This window comes from Cryptotermes secundus, unplaced genomic scaffold (genome assembly GCF_002891405.2).
Source record: "Cryptotermes secundus unplaced genomic scaffold, Csec_1.0 scaffold407, whole genome shotgun sequence".
NCBI lineage: Eukaryota > Metazoa > Arthropoda > Insecta > Blattodea > Kalotermitidae > Cryptotermes > Cryptotermes secundus.
The window spans coordinates 66,592-93,413 of record NW_019741981.1 but is presented as its reverse complement, the minus strand read 5'-3'; the positions used below and the strand labels follow the sequence as shown (position 1 = coordinate 93,413).

General features: G+C 38.6%; 1 protein-coding gene across 4 annotated transcripts in view; it reads left to right on the top strand.

Annotated features, from left to right (window-relative positions):
• LOC111872934 (DNA-binding protein RFX2) overlaps positions 1–26,822 on the top strand; it is a 106,334-nt gene that overhangs the window by 25,203 nt on the left and 54,309 nt on the right. For all 4 annotated transcript variants that reach the window (XM_023867230.2, XM_023867232.2, XM_023867231.2 and 1 more), the window contains exons 2-3: positions 8,406–8,725; positions 17,688–17,907. In XM_023867230.2, the coding sequence (XP_023722998.1) occupies positions 8,406–8,725; positions 17,688–17,907 (540 nt within the window). The remainder of the gene's footprint in view (positions 1–8,405; positions 8,726–17,687; positions 17,908–26,822) is intronic.

Genomic DNA, 26,822 nt, shown 5'->3' with positions numbered 1-26,822 from the left:
ATCAAGAGAAGGCGGAGGCCTTAATATACTTCATCTGATCCGAGTTAGATCAGACTGTGAAACATTGGATGGAAGGCGACCTGTCGTGTGAAGACCAAAAGGCATATGTCTTCGCAAGGAACTTGCCTCATGATCGAGGTCGAGACACGCGCCGAGGACTCGAGGCGAAGATAACAAAAATCGAAGCCCGGGCCTAGCTCGGATGTGGTCAAAGAACGGGAACCGGCACAGATGCCTGATTGGATGGATCGATCTGTTGGGCTGTATTCCGATGGCAGTTTGAGATCATGGCGGAGCATAACGGCTGGAGAGCTGACGACAGACCTCATATCTGATAGCCGCCTTGAATAAACCCGCTGCCCGCCGCACAGATTTTACATAGCGTCCCCCACTTGGATGAAGTACGAAAAAGTTCCTGCTGTGCTTGAGAATCGCTACGGTGACCAGCACCTGGCGGAAGCATTCCATGCACAGCCAAGAGAATGGTCAAGCATGCCGGGGAATCTCTGTAGGAATTTTCTGCTGACATATACGACTTGGCCCATCATGCCCCTGTTGAATCAACCAAACATCACAGCAGTAGGGAAGTGGCCTGTGCATTCGCCGATGGGGTACGAGAAAGTGACTTAAGATGACAGTTACTGTTGCGGGACAAGAGGACACTAAGCGAGACCCTTAGTCAGGCCTTGTAGTTGGAGCCAGAGGATATGAGAGCTGGGACGCCTTCCGTGCTCCAGGAAGCGAGCGGATGGACATTCTGTGGGGACCGTCACCTCCATACCACACCAAGAGACCAGTGACCACCAGTGTGCTGGAACTGTGGGGAGCCAGGGCATTTATGGGGTAACTGTCCCAACGGGAGGTGGGCAGAAAACGATGACTAGCGCTAGAAGCTACACGAAAGACCTCAGAGAGAGACACGGGAACCAACGAAGTTAAAATGGCAACCAAGAAACAACAGGCGGGAAGTGACACAGACGTGAGTAATGTCGGAATTTGACGATTTCTATCCCAAATACAGGACGGATGGGATCAAGTAATAGCCTAATACAGTAAGACCTGAACAAGGCCGAGAGAAATGATTTCGTCACTTGACGGGAACTACTGGCCATGTGAGAACACTGGAATGTTTCCATAAGTACCTCTACGGACAAGAATTCCTTCTGCGCACCTACCATTCTGCACAAATCTGGCTTATGAGTTTTAAGAGCCTCGAGGGAGGAACCGCCCATTGAATTCAGCACCTATAAGAGTACAGCTTCACTTCCTAGCACCATCAGGGCCACAAAGTCGAGGCACGGTTACGTGTCAAGCACGTACTAGCTATTGCAGCTGTAGCCGCAGCTGGCTGGGATCCATCCACTCTAAGAATGGAACAACTGAAGGACCAGGGCGTAGGACCCATTCTGGAGGAAGAGACCAGACAGCATCCTGAATGGAAATACATCACCGACCCCAGTCCCACATACAAAAGTTACTGGGCCCTATTGAAATCACTCACTGTGAGGAACGGCATACTGCAACACCACTGAGAATCCGCAGGTAGATGATCAAAAATAAACCAGATAATTCTCCCTTGGACCAGAGTAAAGGACGTGCTGACCGAACTACATGGTGGACTGTCCAGTCACTTGGTTGTCAGCAAGGCTCTGGATAAGGTCCGGCGAATGTACTTCTGGCTTGAGGCAAGAAACGAGGTTGTAAAGTGGTACCAACAATGTGACATGTGTGCAACAAGTCACGGCCCTCAAACCAGGAACTGGGGCCAAATGCATTGGTACGTCGGGGCACCATTAGAAAGGATAGCCATTGATGTAGCAGGGCCCTTCCCACAGAGCAGGCAAGGAATCCGACATTTCCTGATCTCTATGGATGGTTTTATGAAATGACCGGAAGCCTGTGCCATTCCTAATCATGAGGCTTTAACAGTGGTGGAAGGGATAGTTAACGACTTCTGCCACTTTGGAGTATTGCAGGAGCTACATAGTGACCAGGGCCATAAATTTGTGTCTGGTGTGGTAAAGGAGGTTTTTCAACTAGTGAGAGTGAGCAAAAAGTTCACCATGCCCGTGTACCCAGTCGACTGGCACAGTCAAATGCTACGTTGAAATGGTTGAGGAACACCTATAAAAGGTTGTTGCATCAGAAGAAAACTCCAACTGCCCCACCTGCAACCTGCTGTTTGGGGCACCTGCCAACAAGGAACGACCCACAATCAATCGTGCAACAAATTTATTGGACCATCTACACGACACCCATAGTTATACCCACCAACACTTGAAGCTTACCAGTGACACTTGAGCTTCCATTTCTTCTGTGTTCCCTATGACATGTTCTTGGAAGTGAGAGAAGACAGAATATCTTCATCATTAGTGTAATTTATGCCTTGAAATTTGATACTCAATGCTCTCTGAAGTAATGTAAGTAGTAATGTTTTATTGTAGTATTAGGGACAGAGTTATTGTAAAAGATATACCTGTTTTCTTATTTTTACCCACCTCTTTAGCTAGTGTGTTATCGGTTGCTAAGAAAATTTGTGGTTCATGACAACTCCAAGGTTTTTGGAATCAGAAATATATGTAACAGAATTTTGAGTGGACATTTGAAATTCCAAACAACCAATAATCTTTGAGGCGCTCAATAATATCTGCAGCTCTCACTCACATTTAATAGCTTTTACTGGTGTTTGAACATCCAGATTTGTCATCCATCAAGTATAGTACTTTTTGGAGTAGTGGAGTTTTGAGTGGACAGTTGAAGTTTCTGACTCCTGAAGTCATAATATCTGCAACAGTCAACTTCAGTACCTTGTACAGAAGATTTGGCATTCTGATTTCTCATTAACTTCATATTTTTGCATAGTAGTCATGTTTTGTATTCATGGGATATTTCAAATACCAGGTAATGGTGTTTAAATCCATTTTGTTCACCATTCACGGGCACCTTTACACTTCATTTAATGCCATATATGTGTAAGCCATGAAATTTAAATAATGGCTTTGACTTCTGAAACGTTAGATATTACACACCATTTGATTTTAGTCATAATAGAATGTTCTGTTAAGTCCACCCTGTCAGTAGTCGTAACCTCTTTCCATTCAGGATTGAAGTTGATCCTTGGTTGGTCTTGGATTCTCTTTCATCCATTAGAATACTGGCAGTTGCCACCACTAATCTGAATCTACAGTCTAGTTCAATCAGATTTCCATTTTGCAAACCGGAAATTACTGTAAGTGTGTACATTTGCCATTGTGTACTTTGACAGTGCTCCATATCACATGTTATTCAGAAATAACACTGCACCAGATATCGATAACATATAAATATTAAAATGGTGTTTGTGTTCCACATTCATCTGACTACATTATATTTGTTTTAGATCTTGCACACAATTCATGATCAAAAACTGTGTCTGGCCACCCATATCAAGGATCACCCTTATCCTGTGTGTACTAGAACTTTTCATGATGTCACACAGTGATTGTCCCTGTAAATGTAGTAGTCATTTATGGGTTCATTCCTTCTCCTTTAATAAGAAATGTGATCAGAGATTGTTGTTCCAGTCTGGAAACTGATGAACAGCTCAGTGTCAGTGAGAAGAAATCTACAGAACTGAGCTTCACTTTCGTGGAGGTGTTCAGGAGACAGAGCTGAAAGTTACTATTGGGATATGTTGTGACGTGCTGTGACACACATTGTCCTTTATATTGAAGTAGATAACTCAGCAGAGTAGCCTTTTATCTCAGCCAGCATGTAGCCAATATAATGTACAGTGACTGCCAAAAAATTAAGGTCACCTTAAAGAAAATATGTTTCATACACAAACAATAATTGCGTATGATTTATTCAGTGTTTTTAATGATTACCTGCAATGTTATGAGCTTTCAGGCATTCTTTACTCTTCTTAGCGCTGTCGTGACCAGGTTTCAACATTCAGCACATAAATGTGTAGATTTTGGAAATGTTGCAATTTTCTTTTTGTCTTCTTGGTTTTGGCTAAATAAATCTAATAGCAGTATGTTCCATAGCATCTCAGTCGTGTTCAGGTGCAGGCTTCTAACCAGTCAAGACAATGATATACCATTCTGTTGTTCTTCATAATTTGTTGCATAGGGCATTGACCTGTTGATTAAAAAAATAACAAGCAAGGAGGTTTTATCCTTTATTGTCTCAGTGAACACCTCAGAGTCTATTCTTTCATCATTGAATCAGATGATGCCATGTCTTTTACAGATATGCAACCCCAGACCGTAATAGATTCACCTCCGTGTTTCACTATAGGTGTCAAACATTTCAGCAGAAATATTGCTTTTAAATAAGATACCTGTGTACTATGATGCAAGTGAAGTTAAAATCTTGATTTGTCACTAAAGAAGAAAACCTTTCCCTATGCTTTCCCTTTTTTCCAGTTTTTTTTTTGTGGAAATATGGTCTTAAGTGACAAGAATGCAATCCCTGGTCTTTTAGTCAACATGAACATGTCATTGCTGACAGTTTTTCCTTTGGTGTCATTGTACAGACATCACAGTTGGAAGTTATTGTCACTGTCAGATCAGATCTTGTTTGTCTAAATGCTGCTGTGGTTTGTGTCACACATTTTACTATGTTCCAAGTGTTTTACAGTTTTTCAGTGTATTGTGTTGCCCTTGTATACTCCTATCATTTGCTTCTTTGGTTTTGTATGATGTACTTATTTAACACATTTTGTCACAGTACTGCTTAAATACTGCCTTTCTTGAAAGGCATGCAGTGTTGGAAAGGAAAAGAGGACAGAGGACGCTACATATTACAAAATAGCCATGAGTCTAATCTTGAGAACAAAACTATAAACAAGAACCTGCACAAGTTGAACCTTGATATCTCTGATAGTAAATTAGGAATGACATAGTGAATTCAGTTACATTTTAAGCCATAATGTTCTTCAAATTATGAAATTGTAATAACGTAGTGAGAAAAATGTGAATTATTTTTTGATAGTTTAAAACACTTCAAATATACTTTAAAAATAAATTATTTGGAAATGTTAGGTGGTCTGCTGTACTGCTGTAATATCACGTGAAATTTCATATAATTTTTCCTTAATTTAAAAAAGAAAGAAGCATCCCTGATATATTGTAGCGTGTAGAGCAGTTGCTATACAACAGCTGCAAAATGGGCAGATATACCTGGGTTGTTTCTAGGCAATGGCTCAGTAAACATGTTCCCTTTGCTAGGCAGTGGATTCTTAATAATGCAGCAGCTAGACTACAACAATGGAAGAGCTGCATTTTCTACATGGCCAATGCCGAGATGTTATAAGCAAGGGACTAGGGCAGTTCAGTCAGTTCTGTCTGGGAGTCTATTAAGGGAGAACTTGAGCCAGAGGCAGAGGCATAGCCACTGCTGGAGCCATTACAACGAAACATCTAGTAGCAGACTGAGAACACTAGACTGTGTGCTTCAGAGAATTGTATAGTGGAAGTAGCGATAGTGTTATAGTTATTTGTAGTTATGACCTGTAAGTGGTCAATAAATTTATTCAATCCAAACCCTATCTATAGTCACACATGTACTGGGTGACAATATGAATTAATTTAGATATTTTTATTTTTTACTTCTTGTACAGTTCGTCATGAGCAGTTCAATAAAAGAATATTTTAGTGCGGAAACACGGCACTGTAAGACCAAAGATTTGTAATCTGTAGGACATATGTGCTCTTAAATTTTGTAGAGGCACTGTAAGTCCATGTAAAGTGGCTTCATAGGTAGCCAGTATTCTTGTTGATACTCTTAGGCCTGCTACACTAACAAATTTGAATTGTTTCATTCTGAATCAAGTCTGAATCACAAAGATCCTTCAGAGGCAGACCCACAGCTGTGCTTAAACTTGACTCTTACAATGTGGCATTTACAGATGGGTCTATCTTTAGTGAAGGTCTGAGGTATGAAATTAGCAGGATCTGTGGAAGATTTTGGAGTGCCTAAAAACTGTTTATTTCTCCCTAGTTCATTCAATAATATCTTATGGTATAATATTGTGGGGGAGTTCAGCCCATGCAAAAATCATATTTAAAATACAGAAAAGAATAATAATAATTATTACCAATTCTCATAATGTGGACTCGTGCCATAATTTATTTAAGGAGTTACATATATTGCCACTTCAATCGCAATATATATTTTCCTTACTTATGCTGGTTGTCAAGAATAGAGATTGCTATATAACAAACTGATGTCCACACTCGTAATACCAGATTTAATTATGACTTGCATCTTCCGGTGGTAAACTTAACGATATTTCAGAAAGGTGGATGGTATTCTGGTATCAAACTTTATAACCACCTCCCTGAAGATCTTAAACAATTATCTTATGACATCCCTGGATTTAAAGTGGCGTTAAAGAAGTTTCTTATCACCAATTCCTTTTACACTGTTGAAGAGTACTACTGCTGGAATTAAGATTGATCCCTCATGTATATTTAAATAAACTCCGTTGCCTATTGCTAGGATGCAATGGACTATGGAATAAAATACACAGGAAAAAGCTACTATTACTATTGTGATATAGGTGTATTATATATTAAGAAATTAGATTTTATATGACTGTATTAAGAGTCTTGGTGGTCTCTTGATCATGTATGTAATTTTATACGTTATTTTGATATATGAAATGTATTGTTGTACAGTAGTCTTGTTGTATTGAGTATTTAAAATTTTGATGATTATGACTATCTGATTATGTATGTATATTTCATATGTTATATTGTATTGCTGACTTGTTCTATATCTGAGACAGATGCCTCTATGGATATTGTAGAACTGTAAATAAATGAATGAATGAATCCTTATTTATTAAAATATTACAGTTTTAAGTTCTAAGTTGATCAAAATCAGTTATCTGACATTTGGAAATTATTTCCCCCCATCTGGATAACATTTGTGTAAAAGTGCTACCTGGAGGCTGAAATATGTACAGCTGCCCATATTTTGTTTAGGGAAGTTTTAAATCTGTAGTAACTGTGTTTTTATGTTTGCTTGCCTGTTCTTCGTACAGTCAGCAGTGCACACAAAGAGGCTCATTGCATATTGTATTTCAACCAAACACGTTACAATATGAAGAAAGCAGTCTTTTGGGATTTGGCACCGTGTATATGGGGTGTTAACCACATATATATGGTCTGCTTTTACCGGTTCTCACAGTCTCTTCGCTTGCAGATTTCTTATATTTTTTCTTCTACCCTGAAGATGGAGGCGATGCGTTCCTCCGAAACGTCGGTTAACACCACATATACACGGTGCCAAATCCCAAAAGACTGCTTTCTTCATAGTCACCGCCGTGAAAGCCTCAAATCTTACACGTTACAATATATTCATCATTGGGTGTTTAGGTTGTGCTCACTTGTGTAGGGCTTTTAGTATCTGATGGGTGTATTATAAGATGAGACACTTTAAGTAGTGAGTGTTTAAACATTACAAGTACCTGATCATGACAAATTTTTACTTGAAACCCATTGTGCAAGGAATGTATTCTGTGTATAGAGATGGTGGTTTGAGTTATAAATGTCCTTTTGATGTCATGCACAAATTCTTCTGTTTTATATTGGAATGTTTTCTCTACAGTAATGAATATAATCAGAAGTGCCAACCTTGTAATTGTATGTACTTCATTAGAAAAACGCTGACACATTGTCTTTGCCTTGCTGCCTACCTCCTGGTCTTTCCTTCTGCCTGTCTATACTCACTCACTCATGAAACTGAGTCCTTCTTGAGAAGCTGCCAATTGTGCAGCTACTCAAGGAGTTCCCAGAATTTTATGGAACCTGAACACAACCCTCCACTGGTCCCTATCCTGAGCCAGATCAATCCAATCTATGCCATCCATTCCTATCTCTCTAAGATCCATTTTAATATTGTCCACCCACCTAAATCTTACTCTTCCCGGTGGTCTCTTTCCTTCTGGCTTTCCCACCAATATCATATATACATTCCTCCTCAACTGTCCATCTGTATACAACTAGAAATCATGTTTTGTGTGAATGGATTTGAGGTAATGATTGTCAGAGGGTATAATGGATTCTACTGATGGACTATATGGTTCTCCATATTAGTAGTAATATTTGTCTTATTGTGCTAGACATTGACATAGTATCAGTTTAATATTATGACATTACTTTCGTAGAGAGAGAGAGAGAGAGAGAGAGAGAGAGAGAGAGAGAGTTGTTTATGTATCTCATATTCTAAAATGATTGCATTGACTTCTTTTGTAAATATCAAACTTGATGTTTTCCTTCCTTTGAATATTTTGAATGTAAGATACCTTTTGGAAGGTATTGTAGATGACACCACAGATGTCGTTGATATGGTGATAATATTCATTGCTTTTATCTCTCTCATAATAACATATTTGTGTATTTTTGTGATTGCAGTCAGAACGAGAGGAACTGACAGTGGTGGGCTTGTTGCCATGGCAACGGCACAGCCAACATTCAGTATGGCCACTGCAGCATCCACAGCAGCGGCAACAACAGCAGCGACAGCCTCACCTTCTGATTTGGTGGGAGGAGTGGTTGGAGGAGGTGGTAGTAGTGGGGGAGGAGGGAATCAACAAGGGCAGCAGGGAGCCAGTCCTGTCGCAACTGTCACAGTTGTTACCAGTCCTCCAAGTCAGCAGCAAACCTCTCAGCAGGCAATTGTCTCAGCAAATTCGGTCTCCATTACTGCAGTCACTCATCATACTCTCCAGCAGGTGAGAGAAGCCTCATATTTGTTAAGTGAAGCAACACAAGTTTCCTTCAATGAAAAGTTTTATTGTGTGAATAATGTGTCCTTATACAACACATTCATGTGATTCAGAGTAATGTGCTTCGGTTTCATGGGTAACATATATTACTTATAATGCCCACATTTTTATTCTGTGCATGTTATACCAGAATTTATGCACCATAGACCTTTAAATTTAAAAGTATACTCTAAAGCTCCTCTGATGCTTTGAGGTAGCCTGGTCTTATTATGGTATTATAGATAGATGTTCAGTATACATGAAGACTGCAGATGAGGCCATTCCTTCAGTGGATTTCATGATGTAATAGTTTCCATTTTAACATTTTGATCATTGTTAAGTGAACAAGAATATGCTAACAATTTTCTTTGCAACATGTATTATTTAAAATTTGAGGCTAGCACAAGCATATTACATAATTCAATTTTTGAGGAATTGTGACAGTGAGAAACAGTTTATTGTATTCATGGTTTTGGTCACAGATGAGAGATCGCTTTTATTTGGTAGTTACATATGAGCAATTATGCATTATTAATGGTTCAGTTGTTAGAAAAAATTTAGAATTCTATTGTATGTCTTCTTGTGTATATGTGTGTTTTTTAACTCGTAAATTGTTGATCATTCAGGATCTTATGGTAAGACTGTGTCTTTTTTGTTTAATTCTGTGTTGTTGTATGTAAAGGGTGTTATTCTTAATTTCTGATCCTCCCAGGAAAAGTATTGACTATCTTTATGTTTATACTAAGCTGGATATTGAATCATTACATATAGCTGTGAAATAGTGCAGGGACATAGATGCTAGGTCTCATGTATGTTGAGCTTTTTTAATGATTTTAATGTTTGTCATAACTCTCACAGATGGTTTATGCTGTGCTTGGTTTATATATCCTATCTTGTGTTGGTACTGGTGTCTGGAGATGGGGACTAGCTTTATCACTTCGGCCCAACTGAGTAGGTTCCACCTGAAGGTGGAGACAGAATCCAGTCTCCAAATTGTTGTATGTTTTAAATAGAAACAAAGTGATGGATAATGTCCAGAAACGCAGTGTCTCATAGCAGTGTTTGGGAAAGGGATAGCATTGTAGAACATGTTCCTGTGTGCAGAGAATTCTGTTAGGAGCTGTAGGGTAATGTGCATTGTGTATATTTTATGTGGGTTCTTCTTAAATTTCCTTTTCATTGATTCCTGTTAAAGTTGTTTTTATTTTTGTTTTGTTCTGTTTGTGTTTCTGTTTTATGTGGATGTGATACTTTTCTTAGGGTGGGGTGAGATAATTTGTTGGGGCCTGGGTTGTAGATGGCCATTGTACCAGCCATGAATGATAAGTGGTAGAAATGGAGCATGTGGTGGAGTGAAAAGTGGCAAGGAAGACTGAAATCCTCAGAGAAGCTTTGAATCTGCGACTGCATCCTTCACAAATCCCACATTAATTGACCCGGGGTTGAACCTGGGCTGCTGTGGTGAGAAGCCAGCCACTAACTGCCTCATCTATGGCATAACCAGTCATTATACCTAACAAGTCTGCATTTTGTATTTGTCAGCAATATCAGCAGTTAATGAACTATAAGCTTTCAAATCTGGTGCAGCTGAGACAGCATTTGACTGTAGGACCTATCTGGCATGAGAATCTTGGCAACCATAAACTGCTATATGTTGTGAATTAGGGAGACTAGTTAGTTAGTTAGTTAGTTAGTTAGTTAGTTAGAGAGGGTGGGTTTCCCCATGCACCGTGACCAGTTTGATCTATTGTGCTTCCCTCTATGATATTCTGCCAGTCTCTATACCCTACCGATAAATGGTGCGTACCATCAGTTCCGCCGAGCAAGCGAGTTCGGCCACTTGCTTAGCGGTGTCTATAATGCTTCCCCCATCTATCAGAGGCCTTAGAGACTATTGTTGGGCAGGAAATGTCCTGGAATTTGGCTCAGTCATCCCCTTTGGGGATATGAGGTTCTTTTACGTGCCGTAAAGTTACGACACGGGACACACAGCTTAAAGTCCCTCCCGGAGGACTTATTCCCTGAATTTTTCTGCCCTTAAAAATTCGAGGACCTCCGCCGGATATTTGAACCCGCGTACCACGAGCCATGAGGGAGACTAAGAAATGAATGAATCCTTGTGATAAGTTTACTCTGCAATTTTGTAGATCAGTATAATTACACAAATATTTATCCACAGGTTGGTATTTTATTTAGGCCACTGAATTTTAGCCTTTTGAAATTTGTTGCATTTACTGTCATGTGTTTATGAGAGAGGCCACGTGTGAAGATTTTGGTGTCATGAAACTACCATGCATAAACATATTAGTTATCTATCATATATGCTGAGGGAAGTACAAGGCAAGATTATGTATAGCCAGGCAAGATAAGTAGTGGCCAATAGAAGTTCAGAGCTGTGACAGTAGAAATCATGCGTCATTCCACCTCAAGGAATGTTATAGTAAATTGATGGTAATTCCCAATACATCTATAGCTATGCTGCCCCTGCCTTCTTTAACTAGCTTTGAGCCCACTGTCTTGCTTGCCACCATTAATCTTAGTTTCTTGCTCCTCTCATGTTGGGCAGGGGCAACATAAAGTAACAGGAGAGAAACAACATATTTTAACAGCAGTACCTTCATAGTAACTACTGGGAGAGCATCATGCTTTTAAGCATATTGAATGTGGGATTAAAACAAATAATATTGCATGTAATAGAATTAGAGTTGAACTATCTGTCATAGTATAGCAATATGTAGCACAAAATTAAATACAAAACAAACACATGAGTGGTGCAAATGGATAACTTTTTTAATCATCTATTTATATCCTGCAGAAGTTTATTGCTTGTTCACATTAAATTTAGTTGCACAAAATAATTTTCTTATTTTAAGTACTCTTTTAAGTGGTATAATTGCTATCTCAAACATTTTTTCGTTTTCTTAATATCAGTGGGACTGAGAATTTATCATAGCCTTCAGGTGAATTTGCAGCATTTGATAAAACTTCATCAGACGTTTTTGATTGCCGATCTTAGGTCACAGATGCACATGTAGATGGTCAGACATGACCTATTCATTGTACAGTACATAAAAAGCTCATAAAGAGTTTCCATACTGTCAACAGCACTTTCCCATTGATAGAATTTGTGGCAATGTTAAGAATGATTTTTTAAACACTCCCAGTATGTAGACTATAGCACTGAATGGCAGGGTGATGAATGGTTAATTGAAAAAGGATTTAGAAGGAAGTGGACATGGCCTGTTTGAGGTGGAATTTGTCTGGATGGACAGGAAAACCACAAAGAACCTCAGTAAAGATTGCTGATGTTCCAGCCAAGGTTCACCTTCTGAGTGAGTGTAGAACAATACTGTTACACTAGCCTACTTGGTTGTTTGGTTGTGTTATTTGTGTTACGCTGGGATAGTTATGAACTTTCTAGCAATCATTAGTGCAACTGAAAGTAGTTTAAATACATAAATAATTTACATATTTGAGGAGTGGTTAGTTACAGTAATACCATTTACAATAAATGCGCACAGGGCTTCAGAAATATGTACAACTGAAATTCATCAACCCCATAACAAAATACATTTGTCCATACTCTCATAGCATGCTTCATGAAATTTTTTGTGGAAATCGTTGAAAAACTCAACGTTAATTGTAAAAATTGGGACCAAAATGACATATTATTTGTGGGTGAAGGAAGAAGAGACCCCTATTATATTTAAATATGGCAACACATTTATTAACACTCAGCTTAACGCTTTCACTGCCAAAGTTATGTTTATGTTAGAAATAACTGCAGTTTTCAACACAGACAATCCAAATTATTATAAATAAATTTTGAAAGGAAATGGTATTCATTAATAAATTGATGATTTCATATTAAAAATCAATTCAAATATGTTAGAATCTTGTGCAAGACTGACATTCTTGCAGTGGCGATTATGAAGACTGCTGTCTTCTAGGACGTGACACTATGTGGTCTCATAGACTATGTTAAAAATGTGATGATCAAAGGAAATCATATTTGAAGAGAAACTGTAAGAAAACCCCATTCTTGCCCTAACAAGATTCACCATACATGCAGACTTGAAGAAATCTTTGGAAATATGACATACATTTTGAGTGGAATGAGACTTATCCCACAGTAGAATAAGAGTCTTTGAACAGATACAGGCGTCATATTATGTTTGGTCCCCTGCCCCCCCTAAACCCCCTTCTCAGAACATAGTATAAATGCATGCTTTCCATTTGTGTAGGATTTCTGTGTTGCAGTCTAATAGATGTATAAAGACATTGGGTAGTTTTCGTTTCAGTAGAATGGTTTGCTGCTGGATGACTTCTGACATATGTAGTAATTTATATATCTACCAGCTGAAGCAAAATACCCTGTTAAATTTCAATATAACAGCCGAGAGGACTGTCCATGATGTGTATTTTTGCTAACCATCTTACAGCGCATACAATTTCACCTTTCTCTTCACTTTTACACTACATGTTTTGGCACTAATGTGCCATCTTCAGGTGTGTGTCTATCCACGTCAAACTACTGCCCTGCATGGCATCACTTCTTCATCATAAATTGATTAAAATGCATATTTGTCATGTATAACAACAACTTCTAAATACTAAAACCTTTCAGGATTCGTCATCCATACGTCGTATGTCAAATACTCGAGTCACGCCAATCTTCCTCTATGGGAGCACTCTTCCTACATTCATGTGTATATTGTGCTCTGTGTTGTGTCCTTCTCTTGTGACTGCGTGCATTGTGCTGCTGGTTGAATTAATGTTAACTTACAAGGAACTTAATCTTGTCCAGGCCATTGCCTATCCTCATTCAGCTATTTCTGTCTTCAGGCAAATGTAATTGTAGACTCTCAAGTAGGTCATGACCTCTTTCAAATCCTTTCAAACATACACATACACAAGTTTCTTCAGGAGTTGGTGCAGTATGACTGTTTGAGGCCACAGTACCAAGGGACTCAGCTTGAACCTTCTGTACTATCATTCATTGAGTCCAGTGTCATGTTCATCTCGACATGGGAGTGAAAATGTTAATAAGCTGAGTGCTCATGGAATCTGATGTCTCACAAATCACTTTCCTAGCTAGTGAATTTTCTTCATATGAAAGAAGCTAAGAATTAATGTCCTTTCCCCTTACATTGCAGTAATCCCCTCCCTGGTCTGTTTGTAATCGTCCTGTCACATCTCATGTAAAACAACTGGTGCTACAGTATTATGAACCTAAGTAAGAAATAAATATGACTTAAATATGGACCATACAGGGGGCTAATGAGAAAATATTACAATCAGTTGATATGCAGAAGGTGAGAGCAGGGTAAAGCCTTTCCAACCATAGAGGGAGTGAGTGAGAAAATTATTTCACTAGTTAATGATAATGCTATGGAAGAAGTTTGAAGGGATATGCTAGATAATGAGCCCTAATAGGTTCTGAAAAGTAATGACATATCAGCCAGGACGAAGAATACGCTTAAGATGACCAAAAAGGTGGAAAGTTTCTATTGTGCACTGCTCAACCAGGTCGATTATGAATCACAGTGGGGGGTTTTGAAAGGTACAAAATGAGATACATGGAGAAGAAAGCCTTGTTTTGAAATTATAGTACGATAAGGCCTGTCTAAAGCAGAACCTACTTTTATAGGATAATTTCTTTGGTCTTGAAAATGTGGAATAAAATAAGATAAAATTACCCTTAAGAAATAAAAACTGGTATCACAGGTACAGAAATGAAAATTAGAAATTAACAGAAGTAGCTTGGTTTAATATTTGTCATTTTCTCTTCATATTGTTATGTTCATGACTATTTTTTATTGCTATTGGGGTGGGACTAAGTCCCTTGTACTGCGGCCACTTCTGGCCTATTGTACCAGCCCCAGATGATAGGTGAGGGTGATTGTGGAGCAATTGGTGGAATGAAGATTGGCAGGGGAAACCGAAGTACTCGGAGAAAACCTGCCACTGCGCCACTTTGTCCACCACAAATCCCACTTGACCAGATGCGGGATCGAACCTGGGCCACTGCTGTGGGAAGCCAGCGACTAACTGCTTCAGCTATGGCGTGGCCCTCTGTTCATGACTATGTTCTGGAAATTGTGTGAGAAGAATCACTCTTGTTATCAGAAAGGAAGATCAACCTCCAACATCATACGTGCTGAATATGTTTTTAGGCTGCTGGAAAAGTGAAGAAGATGTAAGCAGAAAAAGAAAAGAAGAAAACTGAAAATATGTATTTTTATAACTGTGTTATTTGTCTTTATATTGAATTAATTTATGACTTTATTTATTTATTGAATGCCTCTGTGGTCTGGTGGCCAGAATTCCTGGCTGCAGATCCACAGGTCCTGGGTTCGAATCCCGGCGCTACCAGGATTTCTGAGAAGAAGTGGGTCTGGAATGGGGTCCACTCAGCCTTGTGTCGATAATTGAGGAGCTACTTGAATGTAAAAGTAGTGGCTCTGGTCTAGAAAACCGAAATTAATGGCCATGGGGATTCGTTGCACTGACCATGCAACACTCTCTATCTGCTATAGTTGGCACTAATTTCGCCGACAAGCGGCGGTTGCTCGATCAGTATAGTTCCCCTGCTTAATAAAGCTACGGAGTTTTTATTTATTTAACAATGCTGTCAGAAACACATTACATGATGTCAAAATCTTAACCATGAGTACATAAATATAAGGATATGTATTGTAATATTTTCTTGGTAAACAGAAAGCTGTTTGGAACAGAAAAATGACAAAAGTGTTCTGGAATTTTGCTGTAAACAGATTTTAGTCTACTGTACTTTTCTAGTTGTTGATATCTAAAATATAATTTCTCATTGAATGTAATTAGTCTTTTATCTATCACATGGAATAATATTTAAGGTTACTGAGTCTTTTACAATGTGTTGCAGCTTGAGGGAGAAGGCTTAACCATGCTGTCTCTCACTGAGGCCTCAAATGTACATGTATTGATTTTTTGTTTGCCAATAGTGTGTGCTATAGTAGAGTATGTTTTGTTAGGATATAGTCATAGGAAGTAAAAATCCTTGTGTGCTATTGATTGTGCTTATCAAAAAACTGATAAGTTACAGCAGAACTGATGGACAAGAACGACATGTTTAAATTTGCAGATAACAAAATCTTGCACATAGGAAAATAATACAGGAAAACAAGGAAACAAGTACGTTGCTCTGCATTATTTGCATAAAGTGCATAATGTATAGGTTATGTCTGCCTATCCATCTTACTGTCCATCTCTGTTACCACTAAATGATAGTTTTCAGTGAAATTAGTATGCCATTGGTGGGCGCCCCAGTTTCAGAATTGTTAGTTTTTTTAGAATCAGTAATAACAATGCGATGGACATACAAACTCATGAAGTGGAAGCTACACAAGCACCACTGAATGGAGGATTCTGAAATGATGTATGGTAAGAGATCTTGAAGAAATATGCAACTTGCAGGGTGTTCTCTTTTTGTGTGTGTGAACTGGAAAAGAAGATCATGATGGCTGCGTGAAATTTATATTTTATTTATTGCTTTTTTAATACCAAATATGAATTATCAAATCAAGGAGAATGAGGTGGGCAGGATACATAGCATGCATAGAGAGAAGAAAAATGTGCACAGCATTTTAGTCAGAAAATTTACAAGGAACCTCATGGGAGGATAGATGAGATAGGTTGTACAGTGATGAATCATGTTGTGAATATGTTATTTTGTTGATGAACATGCTTGAAGTTAACTGGGGGCCCATACAGGTAGATTTTACTGTGATATATCATGATTTTATTTAGATGTGAATTCAAGCTTTCATACATATTAATTACCAATTATAACAGCCCAGTATTGACAGCATAGAAGGATTCAGTCCCCAAATAATTCTGGACCTACTCTAATTTTAGATTTCGAATTAGTGTAGTGCAGCAAAATCGGTTGCTACTCTCAAAATTTATTTTTATAGTAGCCTATCCATGTACATAACCTAACATACATGTCTTTAGGTTACTGTGTCTTGACATTATCTTGCAGGAATCAGTCCAGCAGTATATGTTTTTCCTTACCACATTCTTTATGATACTTTTTGTTTATAGAGGTTTACAATGAAAAATATTTTGTTTACATTTTTTGATAAAATACTGTGGATGGTATCATAATTATTTTATAACCATTTTAATACATAAAGATAAAACTTTTTAGCGTAGTAGGAAGATATGTACAGTAAAACTTGGTTATAGCAACATCGGTTTCTGCGACACCTTGTCTATTGCGTCAGATATTCAATGGTATGAAATAATTCCTCATAAAGCAACTGTTTTTATACCTTGCTTAGTACGACATGCACAAATGCATCAACCTCGTATGTAACGTCATTTTCATTCCTGAATTTCTCTGATATGGACATTGGAAGTAATTTAGAAAGTGTGTATTGGGCAAGTAACAGGAAACAGATGAAGATAACTGATTACTATACTCGTATCTAGGTACAGTAAGGCACAACAATTGATGTAATCTACTGTAATTTGGTGAGTAGGCCTACGTTTAATATACAGTATTAGTGCGGTGTGTATTGTCAGTGAAAAGCGCTGTAATATGTCTTTGATATTACACATTTGGGCAATTCCACGTTAATGTTACGTTAGTCTGTACTTAACTACGTATTTCACTAAAAAATGCAACATTTTAACTCGGTTTTTGGTAGATTTTTACGTGACTAACATAAGGCTACTGTGGAAGTGCCCATTTCGGTTACAACGACATTCGTTTATAACGACACTATTTTTAGGACCCTTTGATGACGTTATAACCAAGTTCTACTGTATATTTATTTGAACTGAAATTATTCATTCTCCAAATTGTGAAGCCATTCTACTGAGAACCACCCTGAGAAGTCGCATTGAACACTGTAATTTTATATTAATTTCTTTTTACTATTAGAACGGTAGTGTGGATGGTTCGTTGGACAGCCCAGGTGATTCATCCAATGGTGGTGGTGCTTCAAACGGATCAACAGCACAAGTGACGGCTCAAGTAGTTGTGAGTAGTGAAACTGCAGCAGTGAATGCCGGAAGTTCCGAACAGAACGGATCTGCAGGATCAAATCAGACTGCCGGAACTACAACCATTGTGGGATCTCCACATTACATCACAGTCACAGGTACTTCACTGTTGTCTTATTATGATGTAGGTAGCCATATTTTTCATGCAATAGTATCTGAGTGCATGTGCATGCATATATGTGTTCATGCTGGAAAAATTGTTGCATTTATGTTATTAATTTTACTGTGACACTGATGAATATGAAAATGGGATACTTACATTGCAGTTTAACTATTCTTGCACTTGAAAAACTGAAAAATGCGTTCTGTTAATAGTTAAGTTTATAACTTACATATATTGTGCTCCTCCTCCCCCCTCAATACAGACACGCATGCACGTACATGCCCGCCCACACACGCAAACACAAAATATACTGGAGACATGTAAAGTCGGGTGCAGACTTGTTGCATATCCCCGTATCGTATCAGTGTGGACAGTACCCCGTATCATCCTTCCGTTACAAAACGTTGATAATATGATATGCAACGGGCTGTTCGCTCGCTTGGTGGTCTTTTCCTGTCACATCAAAGGGACGACACGCGTTGCAGTCGTGCCAGTCTGGACGTGCAGGCAGTTGCATCGTGCTTTGCTTATCAGCTCCGCACAAAAGACAGTTGGAGTGTAGTCATCACCAGTGTGCGTTTTTGTATTTTTGATTCTCTGTTTAAACTCTGAATGGAGTGGAGTAAGGAGAGCATTATATATTTAATTGATGAATGTAAGAAGAGGGACGTGGTTTTGAATCCCCAAAACACAGAACATTACAATAAAACAAAAAAGCAGGACCCATGGGAGGAGATAGGATAGGAACTGAACAGACTGAAAATTTAAGTCCGCCAAAAGATTGGACCCATTGTATACTTTCCTACTGGCATAAATTGGCGATATCCACAAACGTGATTTCTTTCTTCTTTCCTTTATAGCATAGTGAAGATAGATGTATGCGGCCACTGCTACTGTCAGGTTAGGTGTAGTTATTGCTGATTGAAATCTGGCTCAAAACTGAGATTCAGCTTGTCATATCTTTGTTGCCTTCTTGGAAGGACAAATTTTGTCACGTTGCATTGGATGATACGATACGGGGATACGCAACAAGTCTGGACCCAGCTTAAGCTTTCATTTCCAGATATATTCAGTGTGAGTAGTAATTAAGCGCAAAATAAATGCCATGGAAATTCAGTGTAGTTTCTAGACTAAAACTAGATCATGATCCTTGTTGCATGAAATATTTTAGAGTACTATATTTAGTGATTCAAAATTATACCAGCGATTTCATTGAACTCGGTTTAGGAGAAAAGAATTTTAATCCAGGATGTACTGTTTTACACAATTTATATGGGGAAGTGTTGATGTTTATTCCTTATTGTATGCTAACATCCAGACAGAAAGTGGTATTTCAGTGTTGAATGGTGGAATTAAATGACACTCATTCCTAAGTAATCATATTTTAAGGAAGCTTGTCCCTATACCCCTGTCTAGGCAGTTGCAAAACTTGTGAATTTCTTCTAGAATTAAACATCTGTGTATCAGGTCTGTCAGTAATGCAGCAATCATTAAAATATTCACCATTTAACACTAACACCACATGTTTTGGCCACAGATGACCATCCTCAGGTGTTTCAGTGCGTCCAAACTGCTACACTACTTTGATGCATGCTCAAATTGCGCGTTGCAGTAATTAAATTCAGCAATTATATTCAGAATTTAGACCTACTGTTAATTTTTTGTCTGTATACATACCATATAACTTCAACACATGACCTATATTTAAAAGTATGATATTTCTTGTGGTGCAAGCCCAATTCTGATCCATTTTATAGTTTAGAAGAGTGATGCATTTACATTTCACAGAATTTAAGACGGTTAATTCGAATGTGCTTGTTCACATATCACTTGCCCCCAAAAGACACTGTGCATAAAGAGAACACATGAAGCAAAAGCACAAATATTGACTTCAAAATTCCTGTTAACAAATGAGTATGAAGTGCCATGAGGCTCTTATGTTTGTATATTTTACTTGTTGAAAACTGCTTGGTGGCATCTTAGAGATTATTGACTTGGAAACATTCCTACACTGTTGTTATTCCTACTTCCTGTTTGAGAGGTTCTGGGTTTGATTTTTGGGTTGGAGGCCAGGTGTCTTGAATCTTCAGTCTTCCCTCCAGACAAATGCTTTGTTAGTAATGTGAAATAGCTTGTGATATTTTTCTTCCATGTTGTACCTGTGGGAGTACATACTGCCTTTAAACAAAATGTCTTCAAGTCCCCAGGGTTTTCAGTAGAAGGAGGTTTTACAGTATGTCTGAAAAGGTGTATGTTTTGATCATCATATCACATTAAAAGCATATATTGCTCATTTGTTGACTAGGCCAGTTACATTTGAAAAATGTATTTTCTTTCACAGTGCACATCTGTATATTAATACACACTTGTTTAGTGTATCAGTTCTTAGGACCAGTTACTTGACTCCTTTGGTTACTGTCTGATATCAGTCATAATTAAGAATATGGAATTAAGAATAAGAATTTAAAAACCCAGTGTTTGTGTACCCACTAGTATTAGTGTTTTTCTATAAACATTTATTGACATTTGCAGTGGTTTCTGAAACATCACTTTTCTGGTGGTAGTCATAAATTTATAATTTTGTGCATTTTTTGAGTATAATTTCAAACAGCAAAATATGAATCTGCAGTAAACAGTAGTGAGGTAGTGTTGATCTCCAGAAATGTCATATATGTTATTGGTAGTCATGTATGTCATCTTCAGTAATTTGTTAGATGTTTAATGCATGTAATGGGGTAAAAATTGTTTATGTTATAGGCCTAAATTATAATGTTCATGCGTAGATATAGGAAGTTATATATTGATATCTTAAAGAGAGCAGCAGAAATTGTGTTCTCTAAATATGATGTGTTATAATATGAAAATATGGTATGAAGTGTGACCAAAAAGTATTGAGACTGAATTCATATCTCAAGTAAAATTGTTCTGTCATGTTGAACATTTCCTGACATATTCCTGCGTGTTCAGGCATATTTACAGTTCGTTTCACTGCTTCAGTTATTTTTATTCAGTGTTTAAAATTTTGTCAGGTGTTGATTTATTGACATCCTAGAGTACAGAACAGTACATACGCATTGAACATGGTACACCATTGGAAAGGTGGAAATTGAAACATATTTCACTTTCGCTTTATTTTAAATTCCATAGATCCTTTCAGGTCACGCATGTCATAGGATATAGAACATTTCAAAATACATAAACACATACATAAAAACAATGGACCCATCAGCATGCAATAATTTGTACATAAATATTCAAATATGCTCCATGGATGGACTGGAACACTTGGAGTGGAAAGGGAGCTGGAACGTACAGTTGAGATCTCCTGGCAGACGTGCCGCAGTAGATGGAGACCGTGGTACCGGGATTAGTAGTTTCTCGAGCCGCAGGTTGGTGGTTGGCCTCAGGATTGTTTGGAGCTTATTGTCATTCTTCTTCAGTGCGGCCAGTACGCCATAGGATAGTAGCGCAGTGACAGATTCGATGCAAGAGAGGACGTCGGCTACAACGTTGTCCTGTCCATAGATGTGCCGTATGTCTGTCGTGAACTGGGTGACAATGTCTATATGATTAAACTGCCAAGGTGAGTATTTGTCCCTCTTCTGCTGGAAGGTGTAGGTAGTGGGCTTGTGGTCGGAGAAGATGATGAAGTGGCGCTCTTGCAGTATATGGCGGAAATGCTTTACGGCCTCGTAGATGGCTAGTAGCTTGCGATCATAGGGGCTGTACTTCTGCTGAGCCCTGTCGATCATCTTGGAGAAGGCGAGGGGTTCTGTCAGGCATTCTTGATGCGTTGCTGTAGAACTGCACCCAATTCGGACTTAGAGGCAGGCATCTATGACAAGTGCAAGTGGCTCAGATGGATCGGGGTGCGCCAGTAGGATGGCACATGACAAACTCGTCTGTCACTTTTCAGAGGCATTGAGGAATTTGGGCTTTCAGGTGATTGGTTGGAAGCCCTTGACTCTGGGGCCGAAGACACCATCTTGCTGTGGTGCCTGGGTGGCCACTGCATGGGGTAGAAATCGCCTATAGAAGTTCAGCATGCCCAGAAATTGGCGGAGCAAACTGGCGGTCTTGGGAGGGTGGCTGTCATGGAGATGAGGTTCATCCAGAGGTTGGGAATCCTAGACGGATACCTTGTAACCAAGGAAGGTTATCTAGGGTGCTCAAAAGACACTCCGCCAGGTTGATAAGGATCCTCTACCTCTGAAGTTGGTCAAATAGAGCTTGTAGGTGTTGCTTATGTTCTTCGAGTGACCTGGAGAAGGCGAGGATGTCTAAGTAGGTGAAACGGAAGTCGTGTCCTGCAGAATATCCAAGAAGCGTTGGAATGTCTTGGCGGGTTTGTGCAAGCTGAAGGGCATGAAGTGGAACTCAAATAGGCTGAATGGAGTGGTGATGGCGGTCTTCTGTATATCGTCAGGATAGACGGGGATTTGATTGTAAGCTCTCACCAGGTCAATCTTGGAGAAGATGGAACAACTGAAAAGTTGGTGGGAGTAGTCATGGATAAGCGATTGTGGATGATCCAGACATTAGTACTCTGTAGTCACCGCGTGGATGCCACCCGTTGCCCTTGGGCACGATATGTAGAGCAGAAGACCAGGAACTGTCTGAGTGGTGAGCTGTGCCTTCCCACAGCATGGCGTCGAGCTTGGCTTTGGCAACAGTGAGCCGGTCCGGTGCCAGTCACCGTGGTCGGCAGGTGACCAGTGGACCAGGTATTGTCTGGATATGATGGACAGTGTTGTGATGTACTTCACGCTAGACTCCAACTGGGCGAGTGAGGTCCGGGAATTCGGTGAGGAGACTATGAACCGGTGTGCTGTCCCTGATGGTTTTCACGCCTGGGGTCAGCGCACTGGCTACTTGGGCTGGGACAGACAACGATGTGACTCCGTCCAGTAGGTGGTTGTTTTGGCAGTCCACCAGGAGGTCGAAATGAGAGAGGAAGTTCACAGCGATGAGGGAATGTGTGATGTCGGCCACCACGAACAGCCATGTGAAATCCTGGCGTAGACCCATGTTGAGGCTGAGGCGGTCATCCATCTTGCCTCCCAGGCCAGTGAGATATGCCTTGTAGACTGAAAACTTCTGCTTATTAACCTTTTCACTCCACAACCTTCATTGTACCCACTGCCAGTGCAGGATATCTGCTGTACCAACCCAAAATACATATATGTTAATGTTTTATGAATGTTCGGAATTTAGTGACAGTTGCAAAGAATGTAAGTTGAAAAACTAGTATGCTTTTCCTTCCTAAAAAGTGAATCCCACTGAAGTTAACTCCTCAGATAGTTCATATTAGTGTTTGCAAAAGTGGAGGGAAATTGGACTGGAAAAGTTTCTCAATGCTTGGAAAATTGTGGCAGTGAAAGTGTTGAAGTAAGTATACAATTAAGTTTTATTAGGTATTTATGTGACTGAAACTTGGAGAATCTACTCTATGTGCTGTATGCTATTCCTCTTTTGAGAATTTATGAATTTCAGCATCATCTGTTGCATGTAGCGTATTTCTTTGAAGAAAAGTTTTCTTATTGATGCAGCTGGCAGTGGCATGTGAACCTATGTCTCGCTGAATCCTAGGACATTGCAGTCTTGAACAAATTTATTTAAATACTTGAAATAACTGTACATATATTTGTATGAACTCAGCCTCATCTGAATATCCATCTTATTGTACATTATATAATTTGTTGGCAGATGTTTCTGCACAAAGAATTTTTAATTGTGGAATAGTAGATCTGAATTGCACAGAAGTCTGCATAGCTTTTCAGTTATAATTTATGAAATTCCTATACTAGCTGTTGTGTTCTCAGTAGTTTTCTTTATTCTTTTTTTCATACATTTAATTAGGGTGTCTACTGTAACATATTTTTAAACTTCCTGGCATTTCCACATTTGCAAATCTGATGTTTTGTAACTTGAATTGGAGCATTCCTTTGTGTTATATGATAAATAATTTTTTCTTTAAGTCAAACAGAAACTGTCTGTATTTTGAGTAAAGGTTACATGTTTTGCTGTCAAATGTGTTCCATCATCAGACTTTGTTTTGTCAATGTATGAGAAGAGTGTGTATCTTAATATTCATCTATTTAAAACATGTTCATGGATGGCTCTTGTACATATTTATAATACACTCAACTCTTGATTATCCGGGATAATGGTGGGGATGGAAATCACAATTAATTGAAAACCTGGTTGAGACAAATTTTATTAAAAGTAGTATTGTAATACTGTACCTTCATAATACTATAGGCCTACCTGTATTTAAATTTATTCAACCTCATTTTTGTGTCATCTCATGGCATATTTAATACTTTTTTTTACATTACACTAAAGTATGAATTAGTTATTTCAGTCACAGTGTTCAACAGCATCCAACACTTTTTACGAATATTCGCACTTAAAAATTTAATATTGTCGTTTGCTTTTTCGTGGCATTTTCATTTTTACGGATATCCGTACGAAGCCTATGTAATATTAGCTTGTCACTTAATAAACTGTTCTCTTCACTCTCAAGATAGTCTAGTAAGGATTCCAAATGATTAAGAGCAGCACCATGTGATACTTTCTTACTACCAGCACTGTCCACCTCTTCCTCATTCTCACTTTCTTCCCGCTCTTTTGGCTGCACCCCCAGTGAACTTACGATTTCGTCACTGCTTAACATTTCGAAGCCCGGCTCAAACAAGTTACTGTTGAATACTTAACACAACACGCTTCCTTTTACACCCTGACATTTTGCTAACGCACTTGAAGATCGATACAAAGAGACTAATTGGGGCGGTGTATCTGTCCTTGAAACTTTCCACAAATCCTTGCATTCTTTCACCCCTACCCTAGAACATTGTGTTAGTAGAACAGGACCAAAAAATGCTGAGCTCGTTTCACACTAGTGTGAAAATAGTGTTACAACTCACCATGTGAAACAAAAGTGAATGAATATTAAACAACATATAAGCCTCAAAAAAGCCCCGGTTAAGCCGCAAACCAGTTAATCCACCCCTGGATAATCGAGAGTTGAGTGTATATAAAATGTTTTATACTATAGTGTTGCATACAGTTATTAACATTGTTGAAATTGATGTGAACATACAGTGATGCTCATTCTTGGAAGTCTGTGCATCATATGTTGGTGGTGTGGCTATATAAGATGTTGGATGTTTTCACAGTGTAGATATAGAAGTTGTGAAGCTCATGTGGTTGGTGGAATAATTTCTAATGAAATGGTACATATGCAGTGTTACAGATTAGTCCACTACCAACTGTGGAGAACATAATGACTACTCAGTTTCCATTTTGTTAATGTCCAGCACCTTGGAAGTACAACTTGATAATAAATATCAGTAACATAGCATGAACAGACTTCAGACAATGAATATCATTGTATGATCAAAACATATTCAACAATTTTAATAATGTTACCCTATGTTATGGCATAAAATAATTTCCCATTACATTTTATATACTACAAGTGTGCAGTAAATGCAACTAAAATAAATCAATATTAAGCTTCTTTATACATTTAAAACATTGTCGGATGGTGGCATGCTCTTGATGTGGAAACCTGTAGCCCTTATTTGAAGTATAAAAAGTTGTTGCTTGACTAAAACGTACAATTCTCTGATATATTATACTTATGTAGATGTTTTAAAAAGTGATCCTTTGGCACAGATGATGAATTGTGTGTTAGAAAAGGCATGTTGTTTTTCCTTCAAGAGTACATTAATCATGTTACATTGCACGTCTCAGAAGGAAATACATTTTGTAGACTTCAAAATTCTATAATGGAACCAATGATGATTGCATACCATTTTACACCACATATTTTGTACTGGAATTATTGGCAGAAGTTCACATTGGTATTTATTAATGATGTACTATTCCTGAAATTCTGAAGCTTCAGATTTCCATGCCAGTAGGCACTCTACTTGCTTTTTGGTCATAACTCTAGCACCATCATCTTGTTTTCATGCTTCCGCTACTAGAAGGAAATGGCACTCGGTCATACACGTCCCTCACCCCAGTTAACCCTACTGTAGGTAAGGACTATATAATGCTTTATGATGTGGTCAGCAAAGAATTTGAATACTTGAGGTATAAAGAATATTGTGGCCTTGTGACAATAGTGTACTGCAGGCAGCTTCCTTGTTCATGCGGTGTTTTTAGAGCATGTAAAGAAATACCTCTTGGTAAGGTTGCCAGCCCATAACAAATGTGAGAAACTGTAAATTCTTTCATTGCCTGGTGACCAGGAGATAAGCATAGCCAAATAAAAATGTTACTTCCTTTGACAAGTTATCATTTCATGCTTCCAGTTTAACCCTTTATCTGTTTCTGATGAAAATATCTCTCAAGGGCACAAGCACATATTCTGTTTGTGGGATTTCTGTTGAACTAGTTGGTAAAGCATCAAAGTCTTTATAAAGGAACAGGGAATGTCGAGTACTTGTATTGCTTTTAGTGGTTTCATGACAAGTCAAAAACTACATGAAATGTAAGAAAAGATTTTTTCAAGAAAGCAGTCTTCTGCAGACTGCTTTACCGTTTTCTCACGGTGTTGTCGCTTGCAGAATTCTTATACTTTTTCTTCTACCCTGAAGATGGGGGCGATACGTTCCTCCGAAACGTCGGTTAACACCACATATACACGGTGCCAAATCCCAGAAGACTGCTTTCTTCATAGTCACCGCCGTGAAAGCCTCAAATCTTATAAAGATTTTTTCAGTTCTCTCACAGAAGAACTGTCATGAATGCTTTAGCTCTGGGTCAAAGCTTTAAGTGAAGCCACAGTAGAAGTAATGTGATATTTCTTTAGTCACACTGGCTGTTCCTAAGTGTCTGTGTGTAAAGCTTCTGTCAGTCTGCTTTGTAATACAGGCAGTCCCAGTTGATATATATATA